The 17,726-nt window shown below is 42.5% G+C and overlaps 1 protein-coding gene across 6 annotated transcripts in view; it reads left to right on the top strand.

Annotated features, from left to right (window-relative positions):
- C1H1orf21 (chromosome 1 C1orf21 homolog) overlaps positions 1-17,726 on the top strand; it is a 191,755-nt gene that overhangs the window by 137,081 nt on the left and 36,948 nt on the right. Inside the window, exons 5-6 of one of the 6 annotated variants that reach the window (XR_007474733.1) lie at positions 2,038-2,142; positions 8,639-17,256. The exons of 3 other annotated variants lie outside the window; for them this stretch is intronic. Coding sequence is in view for 1 of the 3 variants with exons in the window: in XM_033437960.2 (XP_033293851.1) it covers positions 8,639-8,662 (24 nt within the window). In the remaining 2 variants the exon portion in view is untranslated. Of the gene's footprint in view, positions 1-2,037; positions 2,143-8,638; positions 17,257-17,726 lie in introns of those variants that run through there. 2 more of the 6 variants (XR_004486201.2, XM_033437960.2) reach the window with 2 other exon arrangements.

Raw genomic sequence — 17,726 nt, 5'->3', positions numbered from 1 at the left:
GCCTTGAGTTTTGAGATATAATCTTTCTCAGAAATGTCCAGGAATTCCTCTTTTCTTCCTTAAGTTGGTAAGAAGCAAAATTGAGTGACTCTGTAGAGATTTAAACCTGCCGTTCCTTGATTCATCCTTTGTATTTATTGAACGTCTACGGGGCATAGTTTGATTTACCTTTCAACTCTCCTCTCCATACTAAGAGAAATCTCTGTTCTGTCTCTCTCAAGATGTATGCAAACGTACCATTAGTATAAGGAAACAAGGACTGCTAGGTGGTTTAATACTTACAGTGAAACTTAATGTGGACTACTCTAAATCAAAAATGATCATGGTGCCGAGCTGCAGTTTACTTTTGCACCACAGCTGGGCAAGCAGTTTTCTAAGAAGTTACTGGTGTCAAAGAAAAGCAAGTAGCAAAAATGCATTAACAAAGTATTTAGCGCTTTTGATGCTAAATTATTTAGCATCGTTTAATTATTTAGCCTACCAGGCATTATGCTGTGACTCGGGATAGAAAAACAGATAGGAACTAAGGGATACAGAATAAGTAGGAAAGAGTCCCTTGACTTGAGGAGCTCAGTTTTAAATGCAGATTTCTTTGAAAAGGTAATTATTTTACTGATGGAGGCGTCCTTCTTCCATCACCCCTTACACCATTATCACCGTGAGTCAGGTCCTCCTGTATTGAACGTAGGTGTTTCAGGGGTCAAGTGCTGAAACTTGAGGTCCGTGAACCAGGTAGTTGGGACATCCTTGGACACTTGACACCATTTCACTTTGCTGGCGTGAAGAAAGCCAGGACACTGAGCTGCATCTGGAGATGACCACGAGAGAGATTTTTGTCAGGAGAGCAGTGAGAGTTCAAAAGAGCATTGTAAGCTCTGATCTACTTTTGCTTTTCCTTTTGGAGAGTAAAAAAATGCTGTGAAACAATGGGAGCACCTCATTTATCTTTACCTCATTCTTTTTCACTTGGATACCTAACCGTTATTCCATTACAATCTATAGTTGTTGTCCCTGACAATTCACAGGCTCCTGAACTTTATGTGAAGTGGTGACATTTGCCTAATTTTACAGCTTAAAGAAAATGACAGTTTACTGCAGAGCAAGATAATGATTTTAAACTCTCGTCTTTCACTATATTTAGAGGAGAAAGAAGAGATCTAGATGATTAAAACTTGGCCCTGTGGAGGAGTTTCTGAATATCATACCAAAGACAGATCACATCAGATTTTAAGATATGCTTTCTACAGTATATTTGTGTACTTGTAAGAAGCAGAAAAAGTAAATACATTTTTTAATGTATTTAAAAATTAATACTGCATTAATTAATTAATACTGTCTTTCCCAGGCAAACGCAGGGATTTACATTTTGCTTTAGGAAGATGTAAGAACAGCTGACAACCGAGAAGTCTTTTGCTCTCTCAGAGAGAGCCCTGAATGTTAAAGAATGTCTCAGTGCAATGCCAGTTGCATCTGTTAGTTTTCCTCGTGAAAAGCATCTTAAGCTCTGTTGGGTCATGGGCATTTTTTTGGAATGTTGTAAAAGTTAGAAAGACTCTCCCTATAAAAATGCACATGATATCATATACACAAAATTCTTAAGTAAAATTTTAGAGTTTTTTAACTGTCTGGAGCCTGTCCTTGGGCCCCAGGCAAAGAACCCGTGCATTTCACTTATGGGCTTTGCTCAGATCCAGGGCCCAACTATACCCATGAGCACCCACGAGTCTCGTCAGGGTCTGATCTTATCCATATGTATCTCTGACTGTAAAGAAAATTAGGAAACTAAGCACAGATAGCTCCAAGAAAACCCATTCTCCTTCCTTTCATAGCTCCCTTCTCCTCTTTGAGAATAGCTCATAGTACTTCACCCCCCGAGGGTGAGCTATCAGCGTGCCACCATGACTCGCATATTCCTGTACGATTTTGAGACTCCGCCTCTGCTGACTGGAATTATTCAATGTGACCTTTTGAGGAAATGTCTTAGAAAGAGCAGCGGATGGATTTAAAATCAGCTGATTTTAATATGTTTATCTATAGACCTTTACATCTGTTGAAAAATCATTTACACTTAGAAAATGTTTGGGTTCCTGAAGTGGCCTGATTTCCTTGGCCCCAGAACTAACCTAGTTGGTGAGAAACATGGTAAGTCTGCATTTATAAATTTATTTCAAGGGCTCCTTTTCTTAATATTATGTCAGATCAGTCTGAACTACGCTATGAATCAGTGTGTCAGAGATCCGAAGGTGTTTGCTTTTCATCTGGTAAAGAGAGTGACTTGTGTGTAATTATGAGCCGTGATTTTTGGTTCTATATATAAACTCTTCCTGAAGTAGACTGTTTAACTGCAGAGCTGCTATAGAATCGAATATAATATTTGGCACCTGCAGTTGATGATAGGTTTTACTTTCTGGTGGTGCGTTTAAAGGTCTCCTCAGTGCCGCTAGTGATGAGAAACATGGGACTGTTGTATCAGATCCTGAAGAATGTCACCCGGCCTGCTCCATGTGTACAGAGGATGTCATAGCATGTCCCTCCCACTAGCTTGTCAATTTCCGTAACAACCAGGGCCTTCAGCACTGGCAGAGAGATGCTCTTGCTGACACGTGTGTTTTGGAACTGGGCTGGGCTGCCGTTATTCCATTAAACAGCTCCTTGCTCCATGGGAAACACAGCAGGGCCTTAATTTTGCTAATAACCAAACCCTGCCTTGTGTCTCCTTCCCCTTCATCCCCCTGCCTTGCCTACTCTCTCTCCTGTACGTACCTTTCCTCATTCGCTGGTCAAAGTAAAGCTGTAATTACAAGGGTAAGGCTGTGACTCAGCCCTGTTTTGTTTCTCTCCCTACCGCATAGCTTTATGCAGGTGACTTCTTAATAGTTACTATGATAACATTGGTGCAGGAGCCACTGGCGAAGTGCGTGCACACCGTGGACTTTGAGGATCCTAGCGTTCCCCAGCATTCCATGTAGCTACTAGTCATGGGTCATGCAGCCAAGGAAAATAAAGGAGGCAGCAAGCCTAGAAGAATGCAACACACCCAGTCTCTGCTCACTTTCTTTTTTCTGGAGGGCTTGATTTTCAGAGAATTCTTGAGGTTCTATCAGCCTGGTGCCTTAGGGAGTAGCAAAGGAGAAGAGTCCAGGTTCCAGAACAGTGGAGTACCTGAATACAAATAAAAACCATGCCATTTTTATGAATGCAGTGAGGCCGACAGTGCTCTGAACTCAACAGCAATCTGGGGCACAATCGGTGAATGGTGTCATTTTGCCATGGGTGTAGTACTTGGGCAAAAGAAGGTGGCCCAAGGTACCACTCAGAGCAGAGAGACAGTGATGCTGGCTTGTGTCGTTTTTTTGTCTTGTTCCCATTCGGTTTCTCCTTCCCTTCCTCTTCCTGGGCTATCTGTTTCCCCTCCTCCCCATGGCCTTTCCACTCTTCGCGCTTAGCATCCAGGGGCATTGTTTTAGCCCTACAGAGGGCCCCTGGGGACAGAGGGTACCAGCCTCTGTCACTGCTAATTTATTATTTAAGAATCTCTAAAAGAACTCCAAGCATTACATAGACGGTTCCCTAAGGATAAAAATTGGGTCTCTTTGTTTGCCTAGAACCTAGCACAGGGCCTGGGACAGAACAGAAGCTTAATAAATTTGTTGAAGGAGTGAATAGGGTACATAAGACCACTGGGCTTAGCAGAAGCAGAAGCACACGAAGGAAGGAGGTGTGATGGGGCAGACTCCTGTAGCAGAGGGCTCAGCGTGATAGGAGGGGCTCTTAACAGTTAGGAGCCCCGTGGCAGGTATGTAGTAGGTACAGTGCCAAGAAACAGAACTGAGAAAAGTCAAGAAAAGAGGCAGCACGAAGCAAGTGAAGGAGCCTGTGCTTCAAACCCCAGGCAAATCCGAAGACCCACTCCAGTAGTAGCTGTGTGACCTCAGGCTAATTGTTTAACCTTTCTGATCCTCAGTTTCCTCACCAAAATTTTGGATAGTAACACTAACTTGTCCGGGAAATTAAAGAAAATTCATGTAGAGTCTATAGCAGAGTGTTTGATATGTTGTATGTGCTCTGTGATTGGTAGCTTTTATTTTGGTTGAAGTTGCCTGTATCCACATCATAAAGGCCATTTGTAGAGGAAGGATTTGGGGGAGGTGGTGACTGAAACTGAACATGCAGAACTTATCAGATTGAACCTTGCTTGAGCAAGTGCCTTCCTGTGGTATAGATGTCTCCTTGTAGACAGAGAATTAGAACAGGATATTTTCTGGTGTACTGGCCCACCTCCCTCCTGTGTGGTATAAACATGTTAAGGAATTAGATTCGTGTGAACATTTATAGAGCCATTAAATAACCTGTACCAGCTTTTGAGCTGATGACAGAATGAGTCCATGAGTCAGTGGCCCGGGTACAGCTGAATCCCTATCTGTATTTTTGCTGTTTGGAGGGTTCATTCTTTTTTAATTCTTGTGGGTTGCTTAAAACCTGCTTTTGCAAATATTCATTAATACTAGTCTTAAAATGTTTATAACAACAACAAAAAGTTAGGAAAGGGAATCCCTAACAAGATCATTAAAGCAGTAAGACTAACTTCTTTGATTCATTTAACAAGCTTATCTGGAATGTGTTCTCTGGACGCAGAAATGAGCCAGGGCCATGGAGCTGCACCATGAGGAATTAGGAAATTGGGTCCTTGCCTTTAGGGAGCTTCTAATCTAGCAGCATAAAGTTTTCAGTTGGGAGGAACTTCAGAGAGTATCTTATCTGATTTACCCGCAACTTTCCAAACTCCCACTAAACAGAACCCTCTGTAGCAAAGAATGAGGCATGCCCCTTTATATCAATCGGGAAGGAATTATAAAACATACTATGTTTTGTAGATTTCTTGAAATATTTATTCTGATATATCTTGTTATTTGTGGGATACTTATTCCTCTCTTTGAAATTCTGTGGAGAATTCCTAGAGAAAGCATTCTTGGGGTAGACACTTCTAGATTGCCCTCATTTTAATCCCATTTTTCTAAATAGAGTCAAAAGAGGAGTACCAAATACTTTAAACTCATATTCTCGAAATTGGTTGTTGGAGGTTTGGAGATGTTTAATCATATTCTGCCTCCCTTCTGGGTTCTTAACAAATTTAAAATAGACACAGAGAGTCAGGTGAGTATCATGGGTCAGTATCTATCTTATTAATAAGTCTCATAATTCCCAAATGCAGAGCTTCTAGTAAACTAAGTTTGGAATATATTTGCAATACTTAAAACATGAAAAGGATCTGTAGCCAGCATATATAAGGAAGTACTATTAATGCTAACCAATAAAAACCATCAATTAAAGTTATGAGTCTATATCCTTGAAATTCTCTTACATGTGTGCAATAAAGTTCACTGAAGCATACATACTGTGCTCAGTCGCAAAAAAAATTTTTAAAACCTGGAAGCAGTTTAAGCACCTAGCGCTAGAGGAATGAATAAATAAAATCCTTTATAGACCCACAGTACAATATCGTGCAGCAGTTAAATGACCCAGGCGCATATATATATATCTCCACAATTATAGATCTCAAATCATATTATTAAATGAATAGAGGAATAGAGCAGAATGATAAAAAATTGTATGACACCATACAAATTAAAAAACCATACACTGTTTTTAGATGGACATTCAACAAATATTTATTAAACACCAGTTATACATACACGTGTGCGTGCACACATTACTGTAGTACGTTTTTATATGCTATATTTATAAATGGCATGTATTTATATCTGTTTTATACATAAACATTCATATAGAAGATGTATAGTTTATTTGGTATATTATGAATATTATACAATTATTAAAGTATCAAAATGATCATACCAAACCCATGATCATTGTTGTACCTGGGGATGGGGGAAGGGGAATGGGACTGGGATGGTAGTTTCATTTCTTCAGGGAGAGAGTGGCAGCTAGAAGCAATGTTACAAAATATTACTAGTTCTTATGCCTGTGATTGAAATGCAGTGCTTGTTACATTCATTATACTTTTCTGTATCTTTTAAATTTCTCAAAATTCAGAGAAGTCTATGAAAAGAGGAATATGTGTATGACAAAATGTCAGGTGGAAAACAAGCAGATTACACAGTGGTCACTGGCGTTGCTCACACCTTCCACTGCATCCACATATGTACAGTTTGGTGGAAGAAAACCTTCAGGAGGAACTAATACACGGGCACCAAGGCATGCTCTAAGTCACCTGAAGTTCTTCTGGGTTTTTGTTGTTGTTGTTGGTTTTGATTGATTGATTGATTGATTGATGGCTGCATTGGGTCTTCGTTGCTGGCTTTCTCTAGCTGTGGTGAGCGGGGGCTACTCTTCCTTGCGGTGCATGGGCTTCTCATTGCGGTGGCTTCTCTTGTTGTGAAGCACAGGCTCTAGGTACGCAGGCTTCAGTAGTTGTGGCACGCAGGCTTCAGTAGTTGTGGCTCGTGGGCTCTAGAGCGCAGGCTCAGTAGTTGTGGAACCTGGGCTTAGTTGATCCGCAGCACGGGGATCTTCCTGGACCAGGGCTCGAACCCGTGTCCCCTGCATTGGCAGGCGGATTCTTAACCACTGCACTACCAGGGAAGCCCAGTGCTCCTGTTTTAATTTCATTTGAAACTGCTCCCATTTCCAAGGGCTCTGATAGTCATGGCCACAGATGGAGTTAACCTCTATTCATTGCTGCTCTTATTGGCCAGTTGATCAAATGTGTGACAAGCCTTAATATAATCAGAGCTTCATAACTTATTAGGCTAAACAGTCCCCACAAATTCAGTTAGTTCTGTTTGCCCAGCTTCTCATATGTCCTCTGGGCCTCCCCCAGTTGTTATCCTCCCAAAGTGTTAATTCCCAGGAAATGTATTAGATTCATCAGGCCAATGGAAACCTCAGGATCCATCATGAAATCCCATGGATGCTGCTTTTCTTCCTCTTTTTAGGGGCAGCTTGCCCACCTTAGCCATGTCCTGGAAGAGGAAGGAAGCCAAACGGACATGTTCTCCCCAACCATGGGCCCAGGACACCCACTCCTCACTGCTCTCTGGGCCTTTTCTCCCTCATATCTAGCTAGTTCACTCTTCTGTGCCTTCTGCGGGCAGGGACATCCCATCAGTAGCTGCAGTCCTCTCCCTGGCCAAATGCATGTGCTTCCTATTCTGAAAGCAAAGAAGAAGGAAAGGGAAGGTGAGCGCTGTGGTCCAGCAAACAGTGTTGCTCCTCTGTGTAGGCAGGAGGGAAAGGAACCAACTTGTCACATTCTCCCCTGCCTGGTAGGCTAGCCCATGGAGCATTAAGACAGGCAAACCCAGCATTCTCTACTCTCTCCACCTGTGACTGGGTGAGTCAATCACCATCCAGAAGGCCTCAGGGGGGTGGGAGGAGAGGGGATAAGGAGAAGCCTGCTGGGTTCTGTAATCCAGCAAGAACGCTGGGTTCTCTAATCCAGCAAGAACGCTGATTCTCATCTGACTGACTGTTCTCAGTTAAAAACTATAAGGAAAGGAGGTGTGTTCTTAGTCTCCCCAAACCTCCAGCCATGTTCAAAATAAATTCTAGGGTATAAGCAATTAGTTCAGAACAAAGAGCTCTAAAGAGTTTGTCTGGAAGGCACATCTTTGTCAAGAGGCATATGGATTGAAATCCCAGGCCTGCTAAAGCCATTGTCCTGAAGGAAGTGAGTCTTAGAGGAGCTTCATGTCCTAGACATGAAGCTTCATGTCCTAGAGGAGGTGAATCCTAGGGGAGACCCATGAGGCTCCAATCCACCAAGTGGGTTCTCCTGGCTTAGGGGTGAGGGGTGGTATTTAAATCTTAACTCTTATACCTGAGAATAGACTAATTTAAGACATCTCTTTGAATTAAGTCCATCAAATGACCTGGAAATCTTCTGCAAAGAATTACGCAAAATTTTATGGTGTATCTCTTTATCATTATAAGGAATCGGGTATAACAGGGAAATTTTTTATAAGATAATATCAAGTAAAAAAAATAAAATTATAAAATTTGTTGTCTATCATAGGATTGAAACTATATAAAAGTGACATACATACGGACAGAGATTTAAATGAAACTTGAAAACTTTCTAATTTATTAGCAAGACAGGGTTGTAAGAAAATTTTTTAATTTAATTTTGATTTTGATCAATGGTTTTTTGGTTTATAAGAACAATTTTATAAAACAATCTTTTGGAGAAGAACCCTGGCCCCATCTTGAGAGAAATGTCTCTCAAGGTGGAATTTATCTCTGCTGTGTGAGCTCTTAGGAAGAGGGCCCGAACCCGTGACAGAGTTAGCCTCTGAACCTACAGATGGTAATTGTATTTTCTGTGACAAAAGTGGGCAGAATACAGCCCATGGGCCAAATCTAGCCTGCCAGACAAGAATAGTTTTTATGTGTTTAAATGGTTGGGGGAAATAAAAGGCCAAATAATATTTTCTGACATGTGAAAAATCATGTGAAATTCCAACTTAAGGGTCCACAAATATAGTTTTGTTGGAACACAGCCATACTCGTTCTTTTACTTTTCTCTGTGGCTGCCTTCATGCTTATAGCTAGAGCTGAGTTGCAACAGAGACCCTTTAGAATGCAAAGCCTAAATTATTTACTCTTTGGTCCTTCACAGAGAAAGTCACCAACCCTGCTCTAGGACATCAGTTCAATATGGCCCAGAGACATGGGCATCCTGCATTCTGTATCCCTGCTTTTTTTTTTTTCTTTTCTTTCTTTGGCCTTGCCATGAGGTGGCTTGTGAGATCTTAGTTCCCCGACGAGGGATCAAACCTGTGCCCTCTACATTGGAAGCACAGAGTCTTAACCACTGGACGGCCAAGGAAGTCCCATCCCTGCTTTTCCCTGTCCTCACTCCTGCTCGCCTCCTCGTGAGGAAAGGAGCATCATCGAAGTCAGATGAGTGCCAACATCAGGCAAAGCAGGACCTTGAGAAATAGGTCCCTTGAAGCTTCTAAAATATCCTTCTTAGAAGGATAGAATCAGTAGAATGAGGATTTGGGTATAATAAACACTTCATGGGAGTTGTAAAGCTGTTTAGTCAATACATTCTCTCTTGGAAATGAAAAGGCCAGTATACTAGGGTTCTTGTCACTGTGGTTGTTATCGTGGTGATCATTCCTCTACATGGTCAACAAAACAGTCAGAGGCTGTCATACCCCTACTGGTCATTACGAACGATTCCTTTTTCCAACTGAAATGATAACGCACAAGTCTAATTAGAATAAAGCTCATTAGAAACAGGCTTGGCCATTAATGCCTTGATTGATTTTTCTAATGAAATAAGCCAGGGGAGGAGACTTGAACAGCACTGCTAATTATTTTTGCTTTTCTTCGGCATTGCCTCAGAACTTGTTATAAATTGTTGTTGTGCTGTAATGAAAATGCTGCTGAAACACTCCCTGACCGAAGAGGCTCTGACACTTGCAGCCCCGAGGAAGCAGTGGAGGGCGCCTGACTCCTGGCCCACAGCCCTACAGGAGGAGGATTCAACAGCAGCCCCTGGGGGGTGTCCTTCATTTCACTTTTCCACCCTCTTCCCGCCTCCTGCTCGTCATCTTTGTTCTGGATTCTGGCTGGTGGTTCACAGATGCTCAAGCTGTGGAATGCAGCTCTCGTGCCCCTGTATTCCTGGTTCGACAGTTTAAATGTTCAGGCTCCCATAGAAACTTAGATCCGAGGTTGCCGCTGGATGGTGATACATGCAGGAAAAGTTTTGGGGAAAAAGATGTTAGGTGGGCAGAGAAGCAAGACGGCCCATTAAGTGTCTGTACCAAATACTGTTGGGATAATTGTGTTTCATTAATCAAGATGTTCTTTGGTGCCCAGAAAGCCAGACTGCCCCACAGTGCAGGGTAGAAGGCTACCAAAGAGGCGCGACTAAGTCAAGAAACAGACTCACGAAGCCCACAGTTAGGAAGAGAGAGGAGGAAGATGAATCATGCAAAGGAAGCAGACAGGTGGTAGGAGAATTCAAATAATGCACAGGTCAGAAACCTATGGAGCTTCCCAGTCATCCAGAGAGGTTCAGGAGAGGAGGGGGAAGTCTTCATTTGTCAGTTAGCCTGCTGTATGATGAGTATAACAGGGCACCCTTCCGGGCAGAAATAAGCCTTATTAAAGCACACTTCTATGGGCCACACAAGGATTCCATTGAGTGTCAAAAAGATGAAGAGGAGAGAGCAGTTCTCATGGGTTCCCTTACCCTGCTCCTCTCCACCCGGGTGCCCCTTCCCAATAAAGTCTTTTGCTTTATCAGCAAAAAAAAAAAAAGACAAAGGGGAATAAGAGACGTGTTCTGTTCTGCCCCCTGTAGTAAGGGAAGTAAACATTTTGGCTAAAATTACTTTTAATACGTGGTGGGATGGAAGGATGACTGAGGGGAAGAGACCAATTCTCCCTAGAGCTTTCACTTGAAATTATGATGTTGAACAAGATCGTAAGACTAAGTAACCACTAAGAGAAGTCTGGGGAGGAGGGAGTATGAGAGAAGAAAGCAATATATGTGGAAATGCAGGATGTACAAGAAGGATCTGCCAGTTTCGGACACAGTGGATGACTGATCCTGTTGTTTTGTTCGTCTTTTATATGTTTTAACCATTTTTTCTTTGGGATATTAGATGGTTTTTTTCCATGCCTAATAAAAATGCTGCAATGAAAATATTTGTACACTTCTAAGAATTTTATAAAGGTATAGTTTACATGCCATAAAATTTACTTATTTTATATGTACAATTCAATGATTTTTAGTAAATTTACCAAACTGCATGACTATCACCACATTCCAGTTTTAGAACATTTTCATCACATCAGTAAGATCCCTCCTGCCAGCATACAGCCAATCCCCTTTCCCATCTCCAGCCCCAGGGAATAAATGCATATATTTTTAAAAACATATATTTGGGAGTTTATCATTAATATTGATGTCTATGATTGCTATAAGAAGGGTATGAACGTTCTTATGACTCATAATACATATTACCACATTACTTTCCAAAGCAGCCCTACCACTTTACAAGGCTGCCAGCAGTGTATGAGAGCTGCGCTTCATTGTACACTCCCAAGAATTGGGTATCGCTATTTTTAAATAATATCTAATTGTCTTCATTTGGATTTTTTTATTACTGAAGCAGACCGTTTTTCTATTTGTGTGTTTGCTGACTTTATTTGTTCTAAATGAATTTCCACTCTGTGCCCTTCCCTCTTGTTGAAATCCTCTTACATTAACTTTTTTTATTGATATGAGCTTCTCATGTAACTTGTCACTTACACATTGTATGCTGCAGGTATTTTTCCCATTGAGGTTTGCCTTTTTATTTTGTTTTATTCTTTTTCTTTTGGTATGCAAAGTTTCATTTTTACATGATGAAATATGTTCATCTTTTTATTTTCTACGTGATCTTTTTTATGGCTTTGAGGCTAAGAGTTATTTCCTTCTCCAGAGCTTTGACAGAAGCTCAGTTTTATGGTCTGTTTTGTATTATTATTAAGATTTAGCACATCATTTCTCTTGGAATCTGTCATTTCTGGTGACCCTCTTTGTCAAATACTTAATTCTTACATATCTTAGGCCATATTACCAGGATATCTTATTCTGTACTGGTGATGTTTTTGACGGCTCCACTTTAAAAAGAACATGAGAAAAGTGACACACATGCAAGGGAGTAAGACCTAGGTGGAAACCTCGTTATTCACAGGTAATGGACCGAAGGATGCTATCAGTCTGGGAAGACCTAGCCTCTGGTTACAAAGGCCCTGACCGTGCCATTCTGTGGGAGTTACAGAGAGGCAGGGTTTGGGCTCAGCTGTGAACAATTTCATGAGTAGCTGGAAAAGTATCTGACATGTTCCAGTCGTAAAGAGAAGGCTCCCTGCCTATAATATGGTCAGTGGAGGTCTGTTCTACATTAGATGCAAGGTAGGGGAGGAAGACCTCTGGGTCCCCTTCCAACTCCAAAATCTCAGAACTCTCTAGATACTGTTCCTCCTTTCGTTTATTCAGCAAATATTTAGTGATCATCTAATATGTCGCCAGCACTAGTCTAAGTCCTAGGGATGCAGCAGTGCAGAAAACACTTTCAGCCCACTGGATGCATCTATTCAAGGGGGAAGACAGCCAATAAAGGAATAAAGCAATACGTTAATGATGTCAGGTAATGATAAGTAATATAAATAAAAATGAAACAGAGTAAGAAGTGCTATTGTATATAAGGAGCTCAGGGAAGACAGTGAGGTGACATTTGAGCAGAGGTCTAGAAAATGTGAAGTGATGGATGGGGTGAGGGCTGCAGGCAGGAGGAGCCAGCCAGGAAGTTGGAGGAAGGACAAGCATCCAGGCCCTGAGGTGCCAGCTTGTTTGAGGGCCTGGATGTAGATGAGTAATCCAGTGGTGGCCCAATTTCTCACATAGTCAGTTTATTAACAGTTGGATCTGTTGACCTCATTTTTCAATATCATCATAAGAGCTATAATTTATTAAGTACCATGTGCCAAGCTTTGCCAAACACCTATGTGTATTACTCCTAAGTCTCCCAACAGCACTGCAAGTTAGGTCTTACTGTCCCCATTTTACAGATGGGGAAACTGGAGCTCACTGCTTCCTCTCTGGAACTTTCATCTTGTTCTAGTCTACTCCATTGGGGAAATACTCAGTTCACAGCTGACTCTTACATGCTTGAGGTGTATGTATTAGGCCAGATGCACACACATCTACAGAGAAGTACTAGAGACTCCTGTGATAAACTCACCCCTGAAACTGGACAGCCAGCCCTAGACTATTTGCCTGCGTAAACTTGAGGAGAAGAAGTACTGTAGGCACTTTGGAGGAATAATTCCTTTATTTGAAGTCACTCTTTGATCTGTTCCTCTTTAAACTAGCAGAATTAGGACAATGTCCTTTCCTTTGCTACACCTTAATATTGCTAATTCTAAGCCTAGACATTTCAACAAACAAAAAAATCCTGACCCTGGAACCTCAGAAATGTATGAGTTGACATAAACTTCCAGTTTCCAAGAAAACAATGCAGACAGTTGAAGAGGGCATGGAAACTCTACAGAGTAGGGCTGTGGTCAGGGAAACTGGTAGGCAAAAAGCTCCTTGAGATTTTTTGAGTCTGAGTCTACACCAAAACGCCTCTGTGGTTCTTCATACGACCCTTCCTTGTCAGCGTCCTCGTGCGTTTCCATTCTTCCCACACGTGGGGTCTCGTGGGGACCTGGCTGTCTGTAGCTTTCAGTGTGTCCTTTGCACAAGGGTGGAATTGTGTCTAACAGTCCCTAATGCTGGCTGCATACAGTGTCTTTACAAAGACTTCCATTTTGTAGTCCCTTTAAGGGGAAAGGGCATGCTTTGGACTAAGAGAATTGCTGTGTAGCTCCCAAACCCAGCTCACTCCCACTTCCTGCCGTCTGACAGCTGCAGGTTTTAAGGTTCTCTTTTTAGCATCGTTCTTTAAAAATTTCAATGAGGCGTGAAGTCATATTATAGAAACAAGCTCTCTATCTGGTCCAGTAGAGCCTGTGTGCAGGTAGGGCCCTTGTGATGCTGAGATGGGGCTGCTTCAGTACGTTTTCTTGGGTTCCCCTTAAAATGACACTGGCCACATGGGAGCTCTTACTCTCCTTGTTTTTGATTTCCAAGTTTTCTGTTCGTAAAATAATTGCTTCTCAGAGCTGTTGACAGGTGATAATAACAAAAATAAAACTGATTTGAATTCAGTTATCAACTCACTACAGTCATAACAAAAGAGGCAAGGATTAACCCTGTGTTCTGGGCTTCTCTGAGGTTTGCCCACAAGTAACAGGACGCAGGACTCCTACCTACTTTGCAGGGTTGATGTGAATAACCAATGAAATAGTGTCTGCAAAGCAGCTGATGCAATTTTCCTTCTCCTTCTCATAGTAATTATAATAATTTCAGAGGAGCAAATGCTTGAGAAATGGAAGTTGCAGTTTGGGTTGACGCAGAGGGTTTACAAGAGATTTGTCCCTCAAAAGAGGGCCCTTCCTTATGGTGACAGTAAACCTGGAGGGTCTGTTTAACCCTATAACTCATTTACAGAGTTGGAGACACCGCTTTATCAGCGAGTGCACCAGTTCATGTGTGGGTCTGTCTGTCTGTCACTGATCCAAGTTCTTCCTTGTGGATAAGATGCCCTCTGAACCCCAACATTGGCCACCTAGGCCTTTGCTTTGATTGCGGCTTCTTAAGAAGGGAAGGGATTGAGGTGTCTGCCGTAGAAGCTTTATTTGAGCACATGGGGTTCTGGCCCGTCTGGGGTGCAAGGCTGAGGTGGAAGGAAGGGCTCCCTGACACCTGGCAGAGTACAATTTGTGACGACAGTTCTCACCCACCCAACCGCCGTAAGGAAGGTGGTCCTTATTCTCCTGCCAGGGCCTGGACAAACAGGGGGTTTAATAGCAGTAGTAGTAATAGTAGCAGCAGCTAATATTTATTGACCACCTGCTAGAAACGGTATTTTTCCCATGTAATCCTGATCACAACCCTATGAAACAGAGACCATGATTATCCCCAGGAAACCAAAGCCCGAAGATTTGCCCAGTGTCTCACAACCGTGTGTGTGTCCACATATACACTGGAGAAGTCCTCTCCTTTCCTAACGTAAACTCCATGAGCCCACCTTTCCCCTCCAGCCAGACGCTCAGAGGCCACTCGCAGGTCTACTGTCTAAGCCCCATGAGTTGAGGATACGTGGAGAGCATCATCTGATATATTTCTGATAGGTTTGGATGTGTCCTGTTGCCCACAATGGAGAATAAACTCCCAACGGTCAGGGTCCACGAGGGTCTCCTTTCTAGCTCTCCACCATGTGGCTCAGGGAGTGTCTCCTGGGTGGTCTGGGCCAAGGCAACAGCTGCCATCTGCTTGGACACTGTCACCAGGGAGGTGTCATTGGGGACACACTTCTCTTGTCAGGAAAATTGCTCACCCAGCTTCCCTGCCCAGGAGACTTTTTTTTGCAGCAAGTAAAACAAGCCTGGAGATGACACCAGGCTCAAAAACTCCGCAAGGAGCAGGGGTGAGAGTTGGCAATGTGATAGCAGAAGAAACCAAAATCTGCTAATTGGTAATCATTCAAAGAGAACACGCAATCTGGGGCCGGTTAGCACGGGAATGGGCCACCCTCGTGCTTTTGCAGGCCCCGAAGACTTCTTGGTGTGGCAGCACTTTTTTATTTGTCAGACACACGTGTACACATGTGTACACACATACATGTATAAAATTATGTGCCAGGCCCGATTTAATCACTTTACTACTATTAACTCACTTAATCTTCAGCAACCACATGAAGTTGGTACTGTTGTTATCTTCGTTTTACAGATGGGGAAAGTGAGGCACAGAGAGGTAACTTGATCAAAATCCCAGAGCTAGTGAGTCACAGAGCCAGGATGACTGCCCAGCCAGGTGGTACCGTCATGCATTAGAATGATGCTGAAATATTAGGAGAATGTGAGCTGCTTCCAATATGCAGATACTGTGACAAAGAAACATGTCATACATTTGAGAAATAGTTGTATGCGAAATTATTATTTTCTTTATGTTTTAGATACTTTTAGTAATAAGTCCCAGTTATAAAGAAAATTTTATTTTTAAAGGAACTTTCCCCCCAGAATTGAAACATGTAGTGTGTATTTAAAAAGAAAGAAGTCGGGGCTTCCCTGGTGGCGCAGTGGTTGAGAGTCTGCCTGCCAATGCAGGGGACATGGGTTCGTGTCCCGGTCCAGGAAGATCCCACATGCCGCGGAGCAGCTGGGCCCGTGAGCCATGGCCGCTGAGCTTGCGCGTCCGGAGCCTGTGCTCCGCAACGGGAGAGGCCACAACAGTGAGAGGCCCGCGTACTGCAAAAAAAAAAAAAAAAAAAAAATCACGAGAAAAAAAAAAAAGAAAGAAGTCAGCCCCCTCCCCTTCCACTGCTACTGAGCTAGCTGTTTTTGCTCCTGCCCATAGCCATGGTCAAGCCTACTCTCCACATGTTTCTCCCGCCCTTGTCTAGGTCGTGGGGAGGCTTAGATGCCAAGCGCTTTAGACAGTCAGGACATGGCTCTGACTTCTGTTGGAAAGAAGATGTGGACTTTGATCACTCATGCAAAACCCTAAGTTATTAACATGGGATGTTTGCAGAGACCAACTCCAACTACCACCTATGCTGTCTAGTCAGAAAGTTAAAGATATGTGCATGGCATGCCAAAGATTGGATGTCGGGTAAAAGCTTTATGACTTCGGAAAACTTCTGGGCCTCTCTGGGCTTTGTTTTTCTCATCTGAGGAATGGGAGACACAACAGTACATAAGACATAGGGCTGTGGTGGCAGAATCAGCAATACTTGAAAAGTGCTAAGCACAGTACCCAACATGGAGAGAGCATTCGGCAAACTTGAGCATCGTGGGATGTTACCTGTTCACACTTGTGTGATCCAGGAGTAGAGGGCTCAGTCCAGTTGAGCCAGTATGATTGTCACTCCAGGAAATTTGAAACAACAAACAGACACAGAGACTGGAAGTCACTGGAACTAGAGCACATTAATAGCCACTCTCAGGAGGTAAGGTCCATGTTGTTCCCACATCTGTCCTTTCCAACCTTGGTTACTGAACCTTCACTTCTTTGGGATACCTTTGTATCTTTCCAATACATTCCTCTTTTTTTTTTTTCTTTAAAAAAAAAAAAAAGAAAGTGGTCAAAGGATATAAATAGTATGAATATATGACTTTACACAAAGCCTTTATCTGTGACACAGGCAGGACAGGGACTTGTTTCCGTGCTCTCTGTGAGAGACTACAGACCAAGGAGCCATGTGCTTTGACCAAGACAGCCCGGTGATGTCAGACATGGAGCTTAAATCCCAGGCCTAACTGTGCCTTCATAGAGTATATAACCTGCTGGAGAGAGGATGAAATATGTTCAAAAGTAACGGCTGGATATAGTTCTTAAGCCCTCAAGTAACCTGTTTTGTTAGGGGATGGATGCATTAAAAGCATTTTTGCCTTCCTTGTGCATCCCACACATACCAAACATAGTCCTAGATATGTTATACATATTCAGTGAATCTTTGTTTTTTAATCCCTGTTTTAACTTAGAATGGATTAAGGGACTTCCCTGGTGGTCCAGTGGTTAAGACTCTGCACTTCCACTGTGGGGGGCAAGGGTTTGATCCCTGGTCGGAGAACTAAGATCCCACATGCCACACAGTGTGGCCAAAAAAAAAAAAAACCACCACATTAGGGTGGATTAAAACTAAGACATCCAAAAAAAAAAAAAAAAAAAAAAAACTAAGACATCCCTAGATTATGCCATCCTCCTCTGTAAAAGTGTAATAAGTTCTGGGCTTGGAGATATAGCTATGGAGTGTGAACAGCCCGAGCAGAAAGGGACTCCGTTCACTGTTCATTTTGGTTTCTCCTGTTCATGACAAATTGGTCTCCAGAATGGATAATCCATTTGGTAATGACTTGGTGAAAGGCTGAGTCTTTCCTGTGCCTAGTATAAGTTCTTACCAATACAAAATAAGGGCTTATTGGGGGCTTGGTAAAACTTCCATGCTATGAGGTATATACAGTTTATAAATCAGCCAGCACGTATTTATGACTTAACCTTCCTGGTGCTCAGTAGTCAATGACGGAGCCTGGCTCCTGTTGCAGGGAGACATATACTGAGAGAAAACCGATTGCAAGTAACTATCTCAAGC

This window comes from Orcinus orca, chromosome 1, assembly GCF_937001465.1.
Source record: "Orcinus orca chromosome 1, mOrcOrc1.1, whole genome shotgun sequence".
Classification (NCBI taxonomy): domain Eukaryota; kingdom Metazoa; phylum Chordata; class Mammalia; order Artiodactyla; family Delphinidae; genus Orcinus; species Orcinus orca.
Note: the sequence above shows the minus strand (reverse complement) of the source record. Positions and strands in the feature narration are given on the sequence as shown.